Source organism: Kogia breviceps, chromosome 14 (genome assembly GCF_026419965.1).
Source record: "Kogia breviceps isolate mKogBre1 chromosome 14, mKogBre1 haplotype 1, whole genome shotgun sequence".
Classification (NCBI taxonomy): Eukaryota; Metazoa; Chordata; class Mammalia; order Artiodactyla; family Physeteridae; genus Kogia; species Kogia breviceps.
Genome location: NC_081323.1, coordinates 64,572,806 through 64,585,539, shown reverse-complemented (window position 1 = coordinate 64,585,539; position 12,734 = coordinate 64,572,806). Strand labels below are relative to the sequence as shown.

The window sequence follows — 12,734 nt, the reverse complement described above, 5'->3', positions numbered from 1 at the left end:
CTCTAAATGCTGGTTTTTAAGAAGAGCCAAATCAGTATGAAAACAGGTTTTATGTAGGTGTGAAAAGAAGAAAAGCAAAACCACTCTTTCTTCCCTCCATCCCCTGGACCCCCAGCACCGAGTTCTGGTTCCATCAATTATCTGTTCTCTCTCTAGCATCTTCCTTCTCTCGCTTGGCTCTGTTCCTTCCTTCTGATCACCTACAAAATCACCTTGGCTGTGGGGCTTGCCCATTCTTCCCTCCATCCGCACCGTCCGGGGCTTCCTTTGGGCCCCTCAGTCTGGTGTATGTCCCGGGATACCCAGAGCTCTCTGCCTTGCTGCAAACTGAGGCCACTAGTGTTCTATTGCTGCACTCCTGACCCTGTGGGTCACTCCCTTGAAATTCTCTCCTGCTTTTGATTCTGGCTGCTGCATGATTCAGAATCTTCTGTTTATAGTCTGTCTCCTCTGTTGTCTCACTTCCTAAATTTAGGCATTTTCTAAAGTCCTGTCTGTTTCATACTTGCTTTAACCATTTATCTGATGTCTTCAATTCTCATTTCTAAGCAGTTGTCTACTATATCTTCAGCTGAGACTGTCCACCTGACTGTGGGTTATCTCAAAACCAACTTGGTCAAAACTTGAGCTGTTTCTGTTAATGGCTTCCACATTTCCTGAGGCTTAAAGGCTAAGTGTTATTTAGACTCTTCCTAGGCAGATATTTTCTTTGCTACGTTCCATAGACTGTCCTTTGATGCTTCTTCCATTTATGTCCTTCTTTCCATTTCCAAAGCTATCATCTGAGTTCTGGCCATTGGCACCTGTTGCTGAGGTTGTTACAACAGCTTCTGAAATGGTGTTTTCACCTCCAGCCCATCCTTTGGGGTAGCAAGGTATGGTAGAAGGAAAGCAGGCTTTGAATTGGAGTCCCGTCTCTGCCATTTACTTCCACTGTGACTTTAATTTCTTAATCCCTGAGTCTTAGTCTTCTCACCTGTAAAGCAGGTATAATCGGTATACTTCGGGGTGTGAGGATTTAATGGGGTAACATACGTAAAATACCTGGTGTACTTTAAGTGCTCAGCTGATGTTAGTTCCTTTCCATTTCAAACTCACTACTGCCAGACCGAAATCTTAAAGCAGACTTCTTGGTCTCGTCCTTCCCTTACTCAAGCATTCGTTTTTCTACTGAAACGAGGACAAACTCCTTGAGCCTAGCACTTGAGAGGCTCCTACGGTTTGGCCCCCGTGTCTTGTTCCAACTCTGCTGTTCACGACTCTTTCTTTAAACACCATTCTATTTCCCATCTGCTTCTTTGCTAGTGCTCTGGACTGGGACTTAAGTGCACTGTCTGCATCTCCGTCTGATGAAATTCTAGCTGCTCTTTAAGAGTCGTCTTGAATTCTATCTTCTCTCTGAGGCCATCCCTGCTCCCTACCATTGGATATGACATCTTCCTCTGGCCCCTGGAGCACCCTCTCTTGTGGCATTTTTATTATTCTACTTGCTCATGTTCTTTGTTTGACTTCTCTTTACTGCACGACTGAATGTCCTTGATGGCACGGACTGTTACAGCACTGAATCCAGAGAGAGCCCTCTGCCTTATGCAATAAACGCTTTATGCCAAAAACAAACCTGCCTGGTCACGCTGCCCTTGGTCTACTGAGCTTTCTTCTTCCCTAAGCTTCTGCCCGATGTCACTTTTCTCAGAAACAAAGTTGCACAGGGAAGCAAATCTCTTACTCAGTGAAAGGCATTCTCTCATTGACACCAAAATTCTGGAGCTTATCATTACAGGAAAAGTGTCCCCCGATATCATCTCAAATATACCGTGTCACCATTTCATCAGACCCAGTTTATTTACTATTTTCATGAACCCCAGTTAATTCCCTTGTTTGAAATCACAAGCTGATTTTGTTTACCTGTCTCCCAGGTCCTCAGGGAGCAGTGTTCTTCTTGTGTAGAAATACCTGCTTCATGCAAATGGATTCTTGGGAATATCTGAAACTTCTCTTTTTTTCTCATTCATGAATCAAGTCTCTTTAACACTGATAATAGGACACAGAAAAGGAATTCAGATGAAAGATTCCACTGAGCTTTTGTAAACAGAATGAGAAAGACAGGGCCACTGAACCAGCATCTTAAAATGTCTATAGTTCTTAAATATTTAATCAATTTATGGTTTTTAATATTAATGTCTTAGTTCCAAAGTACAGTTCTTAACTATATATATATGTATATATATATATGTAATAAAATCCACCTTCTAATTTACAAGGTTTCATTTCAGGATGAATGAAGCTGGAAATATGGATTCATCATTACATGGGAGCTCATGTTGGCAACACCATTTGCAAAGTACAATTTTCAAAAGGTTAAAAACATGACTCTCATACAAATAGAAAAATAACAGAAGTCAAAGATATTTTTCAATTCAATTAATGAGGAAACCAGTAAGATGTCAAGACTGATTCAAGACAAAATTCAAGGACCTGGAGATTTGTAGTTGGTCAAAGGAATGCTGAATACATTTGCTAACAAATGCAAAACTGGTTAATGTCCCACTAGGCAATATTCTTTGTGGTGTTACTGTACAAGAATCATCTGTAATGCTATCAGTTTTCTGCAAATTAACCCCTATTCTTTTTTTTTTTTTTTTTTCCCCCGGTACGCAGGCCTCTCACTGCTCTCACTGTTGTGGTCTCTCCCGTTGCAGAGCACAGGCTCCGGATGCGCAGGCTCAGTGGCCATGGCTCACGGGCCCAGCCGCTCCGCAGCATGTGGGATCTCCCCAGACCGGGGCACGAACCTGTGTCCCCTGCATTGGCAGGTGGACTCTCAACCACTGCGCCACCAGGGAAGCCCAACCCCTATTCTTATAAGCTTGCAAAATAGCCTTCCTAATCAGTCAGCAAAAGGTTCCCAGCCCTAGAAAATCAGATAATCCCCGGGCAGCAGAGGTCACTAGGCAACATCCAGGTCTACAGAGTAAGGGTACTCAGTACTCTCTTGGACCTCTTTCCAAGTTCTGCATACCTGCTCTTGACACTCTTCTCTGACAGGCATGGAAACAAACCAATCTGCTTTTTCTGTATTTGTCATTAGTTTTATGAAAGGGGACACGAAGCACAGTCTCCCACTCTCCACCAGCCCTCCTTTGCCCCCAGTTTTTCATCATGGGCTGTGGAGTCAAACTGCTTGAGTTCCAATCATGGTTCCACCATTTACTACTGGGTGACCTTGGAAAAATTACTTAACCGCTCTGTGCCTCAGTTTCATCATTGTAAAAGAGGATTTTAAGTAATAGTACCTTTATGGCTTTACCATGAGGATTAAATGAGATAAAGCACAAATGCTTACAAATATGAGTTATATTACTACTGAGTAAGGGTTCGTCATTCTACCAGAGTATTCAGATATTAAAACATTTTGAGAAATAAACTGTCTGACACCTTATGTTAAAGAGGGTTTCGGTTCTACATTTCAAAGCAGAAGCAAAATACTTAAATCATCGAAATGAGTCAATTAGTAAACTAATGATTAACTTGTTTAAGAGGCTACAATAAATTTGCAATGTGTTAAAAGAGTAATTTATTTCTTTTAACTTTAAAAGGAACATTAAAGGAACAAAAATGTATGAGTCAGGGGTGGCAGGAAATTAATCTTTGCTGAGGTGTCCGAGGCATTATACTTACCCCATATTCATTACATTGTCAACAAATGAGTATTTTCAGAAGGAGAATGGTTTGCCCCCCTCCTTAAGGACACATGCTACAAAATGAAAAACAGTAAAGGAAAATAACCAAAAGAAAAATACTCTGATGCCTTAGAAACTGGGTTTACCAAGCAAGTCAAATGCCAAAGCAGTGGTTCAAAGTGCATTTCAGCTTTAATCGTTTACTCTGCATAAAAAAACCAATTAAATATTCTCTGAATTTTAAATTATATTTACCAACACACTGGTAACTATAATGTACTGGGAATATATTCCCTTTCACTATACATGGTTATTTTTATTTTGCCCACAGAATGCTGAGGAGAATACTGAATAAATACACGTTATTAAAACACACACAAACAACTCTGTTACAAATTGATGTAAATGGTTAGGTCTCCCTCCCATACACATTTTGCCTTATATACCCTTACATCAAAAAAACAACAGTGGTGTAGGCCACCAAATACCCATGGATAAAGATGGTAACTTAAGCACTGAAGTCCAGAATCAGACAGGAAATAGCTATAAACCAAAATAGAAAGCAAAATAATGAAGAGAAGTGACAACTCATGTCAAAGTCTGGGTAAATTTTAATATGCCCAAGCCTGAGAAAAGAATTTTCCTAAAATGTTGGTTCTTAAGGGGACATTTGTAGGTTGAACTGAACACAAAAGAAAAGGGAATCTCCCTAAAGACGTTTTCTGAGCCAAAAGAAAATCAAATTATGCTTGAAAAACTAAAGCAAAGACTAATAATTCCTGTCTTTCTCCCCTCACCCACTTCTCCAGATTCGCTTCAGTGTAGGTTTTCCTGCTGCAGGCCATTTATTAACTCTATATTCTGTTACCTCAACACAACTGAATCTAGACTTAACCCTCTGTGTCTCAGTGGGCTGATAAAGGAGACAATTATTTTCAGTCCCTCATGAGCTGGGAAACTGCATTCTGGACGTGCCCAAACATACGTAGACATATAGACATACTAAGCCTCAGATTAAAGAAACAGTAACTTACTGCCAAAAGGATATTATTTAGGGCACTATTAAAAATGATTTCTTCTTATATAACTTTAAGAAAGTATCAAGAGAGACACTGTGAGTTAAACAAAACTGAAAATGACTTCTCACAATATTTCATATGCTCAAAGTCTTATGCAAAAAACTTGTAAACTAGAATAATGTTGGTCTCAAGTTTTTAAAAAAGGTTTTTAAAAAGCTAAGCATGAGTTCATAAGTAAACTGGATGTTCGTGATTTTGAAAGAAAAAGGCAAAGTTAATAAAATGATGCTAGAAAATAAAGTGATATAGTTTTTTGCAACTGCATGCATATCTAGTTCTTTGCCAAAGATTCTCAGATTGTAAAAATTGTAAAAGAATTTGGCAAAAGTAAATACATGATGGTTGTATTGAAGGCTTTCCACAACTGGAGACACTAAAATATATTTATTTAGTTGGGAGAGGAAGTGGCAGTGAGAGCCTTTCAACTATAATGACCATTTTAGAGTTCATTAGACACTATCGTTCATAATTCAAACACACATGAGCTGGTGCACTGTCTTTAAGACATCTAGTAGGTACAACAGCAAATAACAGAATTTGGGAGCCAGAAGACACTGGCTCTCTAAATACAACTAAGACTGTTTTCTATGTTGTAGCAGATAACAAGGACTGTTTAAAATGGTAGCTTTGGGAGCTTATTTTTGAAAAGTTAACTTGGAGTGAAACCCTTATCAAAGAATGTGCTCTGTTAGGAGTTTCCTTTTACGTAATGAAAGAACAATAAAAGGCAGGTGGAATTATACCAGGAGAAAAAAACAGAAATTACATCTCTCAAGCAGAAGTTCTAGGATAGAGTGAAGCAAAATTATAATAACCATTACTATTTGAGGTGGTATCTATTTTAATGTACTTTTAACTATGACTGAATGCTTAAAGAAAGAAACGCATACAAAAGTGCAAGTTAACATATGTGCCTGACATTTTTGTTTTCCTATTCTCAAGGGTATATTTTTAACCCTGGGAAAAATTAGTAGCCCAAATCTTTACTCTGCCTTAAACTAATTTTTGTTTCTTGTCTTCTTCTCTCCTTTCCAAGTCATTCTACAGAGTTAGATGATAACAAATATAGTTCCTTGATACCCCTTAATTCATTCTTGTGGTATCCTTGTATAGAGTTCAAAATCCATACACTTCAACATATGTCGACATACCAAGAAATCAAGATGAAAGGTTCGGTTTGGAGATGACAGTTGAAAGACTTCAGTTAAAGTTGAAGACTGTTTTGCGTTACATGGTCCACTGTCGACTCCGAGTTCCAACAGTGTAACAAATAAAAACACGGCTGACAAAATGTGACCCTATGTGATGTGGTCAGTGGAACTGATGTCTACAGCAGCTCTTGAGGTAGAAAACTTACTACTCATCACTAAATATGTGAATAATACCTAAGTTAATCATGTTTCAATATAAAAGTTTAAAAACTGCACAAAGATGCTGTGAATGTCCTATACATATACCTCAGTAAGGACCAGAAGGAGGTTTGGAATGAGACTGTTTTCTTTATGGATTTTAAAATATATATATATTTCTTTAGGATTTTTATATATTCTATGCATTGACCTTCCATCTCCTTACAACCCTTCTGACTCAACTCAAGGAAGGAAAATCAAATCTTAAAAGCTGTGGGTCCCTCCTTTGCTTGTGTGCCAGTACCCACACAGAGGCGCAGGAGGCTGCTCTGGCACAGGGACGTGGGGGGGGCGGAGACCTGGGAGAGGACCTGAGCTGGGGGTACCAGGACAGGTGAGGAGAGGCTGGGAAGGAGGAAGTCTAAGAGACTCTGCTGGGACTTAGGAGGATAAATAGCTATAAAAATGGAGCATTCAGGGCTCCTTCACCCACGCCATCCAATTCTGTAAATCGGTTAATTCATTTTATGTTTTAAAAATACTGGTTTTGAACAATCCAGTTATAGTTATAGTATGCGCTACCTATCTTCAGGTGATCAGAAGACCAATCGGCCGGTTTTAGAGGTGGCTGCCTTTCTTAAATTAGCAGTAGGAAGTCTCCATGAATTTATCCCAGAGGCAGACAGGTGGGAGAAGCACGCAGATGAGGAAAACCTGGAGGGGAGAGCAGGTCGGGAATGGCAGAGATGTTCCCTTCTCAGTGTCCCGGGAGCCCCTCTGTAGACAGAGGGTAAGAACAAGATGGTGCATTTTCAGTCTGTGGAGGAAACTTAAGTTTTTGCATGTTTCAGAAATGGCCTTCTATAAACACCTGCAGACACTTTCCCTGATCCTGACAACACCTCATGTAAAAATGGAATGTACTAGACCTGGCATGGATGGTGCAGGGAAGGAGGAGAGCAGGCGTGGGAAGTAAAAAATGATTCCTGAACTCAAAGTTCAGAGCCCAGCCTTGGCCTCTGGTCTGCTGACCCAGGAAACAGCCTAATCATTCAAAGACTGGCAGAGAATGAGCTACTGGGCTAATAATTAATAACGACCCGTGAGGGCAGGCAAGGAGCAGCTGAGAAGCATAGTCACCGGAAAAGCAAACAGGCACCACCGTTCATTTTTCCATTTTCCCTTTGGAGATGACCTCTGCGTAGGAGGTGTGAATGAAGTCATAGAGCTGCCTGGCATTTGCCGCATTCCCCAGCAAGAGCACCAGCTTGTCGAGGGACAGGCTTGCTAATTCGGCGATGTTCTTAATGTTGGTCATCAGGGAGCGACAGTTTTTGGCATTTACCCCTGGCATTTTTAACAAGAAGTCCTGGGGACCGGGATTATACTTCTCTGCCTCGGGGAGGGTCTCGGAATCGGCTGTCACGGCCATGGCCGTCGCCGCGTCTGGCTGTGGCTTGTTCTGTTTCAGCCCCTCAAATAGCTCCGCGGTGGCGTGCGGGGAGGGGCACCAGAGGATCCGGAGCCTGGGGAAGTGCAGCGTGAGGAGCGTGAGCTTGGAGCTGATGTCGTTGCCCGAGATCTCCTGATGGAAGGCACCTCGGGACATGAGAGAGAAAGGCTTAGAGGGGTCGAACTCGATCAGAAGCACCGGCCGCTTGTAGTAGCGGGACATGGAGATACACTGGCTGTAGAGGCGGCCATTGTTCAAAGAGCCAATCAAATCACTGATGCTCTTGCGCTCCACGCACATTTCTGGAGTCAGAACGTAGTCTCCAACCTCTAAGGTCACTGGCTCAATGTCAATGCCCCGACGGTGGATCAGAGATGGGAGTTCACTTCGAAACTCGCGCATGTCCACAACGATACTTTGCTGGGTACCATTCTGTTCCTGGCCGCCTATGAAGAGAAAGAAGCACTTTAAGTAATGTCACTGAGGAATAACTCTCAAAGACGGAAGAGCACAAAGTTAAAAATCTGTGTTTCTGTTAATCTCTGATGCCTGGTTACACGGTATGACATGTTATTCCACACTTTTCCGTATTATAAAAAGATTTATTTACAGTTTAAGGCAATTTCCCTTAAACTAAATAGAGCTGGTAGGAAATTGGGGTCTCTTGGTACTTCCTTACTTAGGATTCACAAAGACCAGCATCTGCCACCATCTTCCCTCTGTGGTTCCTCTATGGCAGCGGTCCCCAACCTTTCTGGCACCAGGGCCTGCTTTCATGGAAGACAGTTTTTCCATGGACGGGGTTGGGGTGTGTGGGTGCGGGGGGGCTGGCTCAGGTGGTGATGCGAGCCACGGGGAGCCACGGGGAGCGGCAGATGAAGCTCCACTCACCCGCCACTCCCCTCCTGCTGTGCGGCCCGGTTCCTAACAGGCTGCCGACCAGTACTGGTCTGTGGCCCAGGGGTCGGGGACCCCTGCTTTATGGCCCCTCACTGTTGTAATGACCACGTTTTACTGATCATCGTCATCCCAATTCCTAGGACAGAGTAGATGCTTAGAAATGTTCTCTGAATAAACTGCCTTGTGGACTGCTGTGAAAAAATTTGGAGCTTTTAGTGCTTGTATCAACGAGTCCAGAGAATGGATAATGGGAAAAGCTGGGAAAAACAAGAGCACAGAGCTTCTCCCACTAACGTGCATATGAATCACCTGGGATGGAGTTAAAGTACCTACTGTTTCTGCAGGTCTGGAATAGGGTCAAAGACCCTGCATTTCTAACAGGCTCCCATGTGATGCCAACGCTGCTAGTTGAAGGACTCACAAGTGCTGTTGTAGGCAGGATAGTGGCCCCCTGATGATGTCCATGTCCTAATCCATGAAACCTGTTACTTTACACGGCAAAGGTGACTTTGGAAATGTGATTAAATTAAGGCTCTCAAGATTGGAAAATTATTCTGGATTATCCAGGTAGGCCCAAGGGTCCTTATAATGAAAGAGGGAAGCAGGAAGTTCAGAGTTGGAGCTGCTGACCTTGAACTGGGAGGAAGGAGCCATGGGCCAAGGGATGCAGGTGGCCTGGATAACCTGGAAGAGGAAGGGATTCTCCTCTGCAGCCTCCAGGGGGATCGTAGCCCTGCACACACCTTCATTTGAGCTCAATGAAACCCATTTGGACTTTGGATTGTAAGATGATAATTGTTAGATAATAAATGTGTGTTGTTTCCAGACACGAAGTTTGTGGCAATTTGTTACAGCAGCAAAGGAAAGCTAACACAAGTGATTAGAGGACTGAACTCAAAAGGGCAGATTTCTGTGAACAGCTTTCTGTATGGTACCTATTTGCTCCAAACTACCTTATTCATATTGCCGGATATCCTGTTGTTCTGCATGACATGTCCCCAACCTATCTGAGTTAATAAGAATCTTCTTCAAAAGATACTCTGAGGGCTTCCCTGGTGGCACAGTGGTTGAGGGTCCGCCTGTTAATACAGGGGACGCGGGTTCATGCCGCGGAGCGGCTGGGCCCGTGAGCCATGGCCGCTGAGCCTGTGCGTCCAGAGCCTGTGCTCCACAACGGGAGAGGCCACAACAGTGAGAGGCCTGCGTACCACAAAAGAAAAAAAAAAAAAGAAGATACTCTGAGGCGGTGTTTCCCAAAGTACGGTCCAAGGACCACGTCCATCAGATGCTGACCCCATTTCAGATCTATTGATTTGGAATTTCTATGGACTAGGGTCCATGAATCTACAGTTTCAACAAGCATCAGAGGTTATTCTTAAGTATGCTAAATTCTGAGGTACACTGCTCTAACTGCACTGGACCCCATCAAAGGAGAAAAGGGCTCAACTGTATTGTTTTTCCCATGCCTCTTGGCTGAAAGCAGCTGCTGACATGGGGAAACGAGGCCTGGGGCGTGGGACATGGCTAAACCTGGGCCACGGTGCACGTGGCATCCAGCAGGTCTTGGTGGAAGCCACTGCTGGGACGCTGCGTGGCAGGGAGAGTACCACACACCTGGGATCTGGAAAAGCGCCAAGAAGCAACCAACAAACACAGGTATGGAAGTGGGAACGCATCCCAACAATCCTGACTCTTTATCTATGGGCAAACTGGCCTCTTCAGGTAGAGGTAAGAACCTAATCACCATTTACAAAAGTTTCTTGGCAAAAGTACATTCTGAATCTCAACCAATGCTGGAGTGTAACTGATTTCCAAAGCCGGTGCGTAGATCACAACCCCACTTATCTTACAGGTGAGGAGCCCGAGATCCAGGAAGGACACGTGGCTAGTAAACAGCCAGCTGAGACCAGGGTATGGGAGCAGACACCCACGTTTAAGAGCTTACTGAGAAAAACCAAGCTTCTGCAGAGAAACTCTGGAACCTCACAGCCTCCTGCACAGGCAGCAGGAGTGTTCGGCAAAGGGCAGGACTCACCGGCTTTGCGTGTGTCGGTGGGAGCACCTGCAGATACGCAGCCTCTTATGAGATCGAGGTTCGTTTCGTCTCTGCCTTCTCTTTCTTCAGGGACAACCATGCTAGCCTTTTCCCTGGTGGTGGGAGAAAAACATCTTCAACATTTCTGAGCTAATTTCAAAATTCCAGATTTTAATCTTTTGTAAATTATAATATACATAACGATCTACGTAACTGTAGTGGTAACAGAGAATACAGGAAACATTAGAAGTAAATACGCACAGTCCAGTGATGTGTAAAGGAAGCAGAAAGAGTTTATTGGTTAGGTACTTCTGCTCATCTTCCAGAGTTAAAAAATACTGTTATCTATTTTCTATTCTGTATGTCCTCTAAACACTTTGCGGCATGAAATAAGCACGTGAAAAATGCCACAGAGAGATTATTGAGACTTTTTATAAAAATGTGCTTAATGTGTTACTGAACGTTGAAAAGGATTCAAATAATTTATATCCCAATATTTTCAGAGTAATCATAAAGAGGATCGTTAAAAATCAATGATTAAGGACTTCCCTGGTGGCTCAGTGGTTAACAATCTGCCTGCCAAGGCAGGGGACGTGGGTTTGAGCCCTGGTGCAGGAAGATCCCACATGCCGCAGAGCAACTAAGCCCGTTCACCACAACTACTGAGCCTGTGCTCTAGAGCCTGTGAGCTACAACTACTGAGCCCACGTGCCACAACTACTGAAGCCCATGCACCTAGAGCCCGTGATCCACAAGAGAAGCCACCTCAATGAGAAGCCCATGCACCGCAACAAAGAGTAGCCCCCGCTTGCCACAACTAGAGAAAGCCCATGCACAGCAATGAAGACCCAAAGCAGCCAATATATATATATATATATATATATATATATATATATATATACATATAAATAATAAAAAATCAATGATTAAAGAAACAAAAACAATACACGGTTAAGCTTTGATTTAATAAACTCCAGGTGGGAGGCCCCATTAAACACCCTCGGTTTTAAAGGAAAATCAAGATTAATATTAGAAAGCAAATTTCCAACAAAAGATTTAAACAAAAAAAAATCAACAGCTCGGGTTATGCAGTAGAGCAGCATCACTTAAAACATTTACAGAGGGCTCCCACATGCTGTGTGAGGTATTTTGGATACAACTATGGTTACCCCATAATTCCTGTCTTCAAGGAAGCTCAGTATCTTAAACCCGGTAGATTATCAAGCCTGTACAGTCCTAACTCAGATTTGCAATCAGGAACCAGAATCATGGCAAGATCCTCAATAACCACAGGAAGAGCAGGCCAGGTGTGCCATAGTCTTATTTTTCAAAACCAGTAAAAGATGTTATAATCAGTTCAGGAAAGAGCAAGCACTGTGTGTTCCTCTGTGCCAGGCTGACAGAAAAGATGTATAAGGCTGGGTTTCTGCCCTCACTGGGCTTGCAGCTGAGTTTCACGGCAACGTGAAAACCATGGAACTGACTGACTGCAATAAAAGAGGCTGGGGAAGGTGAAACAAGAGGAATCTTCATCAGCAACTAATGATTTCAACAAGGGCTCAAACAAAAAGGAAATGAAAGGAAATAAAATCAGATGGAGCAATTCCCCAACCACTCTGGATACGTGATGTTTTAGGGCAGGGTAGCACGAAGAGATTCCACCAGAGAACAGAAACTCCAAGTTTAAATTCTTTACTCTTTGAAACAATATACAAATGCAAAGTTATTATCAGTATAAAATTTTATGAATAGATCGCAAGGAGGCAGGCAATAGTTCCAGTTCCGTGCTCCCTACCGGTGTCAAGTGTTGCTGATGAAGTGTTCTTTTCAGTGACAATGGCTCTGGCAGCCACTCATTACTGCCCCGTTACACCTACTAGACTCCAGCTGGGGGCAAGGGGCAAACCGTTCAAAAAACTTACTGCTCTTAAATTTCTTTTTCTTTTATATTTGGGATCACCATGGGGGATTTTTTTTTTTTTTCTTCTTTATCTCCACTTACCTTACTGGCTAAGCTATCACACGTGAGGGCATCCTCATTTCCTGATTAATTTGTAACTGTGGCTGTAGAGCACAGTGAGTTAGAATGCAGACTCTGGACCCATGTTTCGTGAATTTGAAACCACTTACTGGCTGTGTGACTTCAGGCAAGTTGTTTAATGGCTCTGTCCCTCAATTTCGTCTGTAAAATGGGGATGATACTGAAATCTAACCTCAGAGACTGTTACAAGGATCGCA

General features: G+C 42.8%; 1 protein-coding gene across 1 annotated transcript in view; it reads right to left on the bottom strand.

Annotated features, from left to right (window-relative positions):
* Window positions 1-2,721: 2,721 nt before the first annotated feature.
* Window positions 2,722-12,734, bottom strand: part of ERCC4 (ERCC excision repair 4, endonuclease catalytic subunit) — a 36,035-nt gene continuing 26,022 nt past the window's right edge. The window contains exons 10-11 of the mRNA XM_059038323.2: window positions 10,497-10,609; window positions 2,722-8,007 (exon numbers count right to left, since the gene is read on the bottom strand). Coding sequence (XP_058894306.1) covers window positions 7,274-8,007; window positions 10,497-10,609 — 847 coding nt within the window. The 3' untranslated portion in view covers window positions 2,722-7,273. The remainder of the gene's footprint in view (window positions 8,008-10,496; window positions 10,610-12,734) is intronic.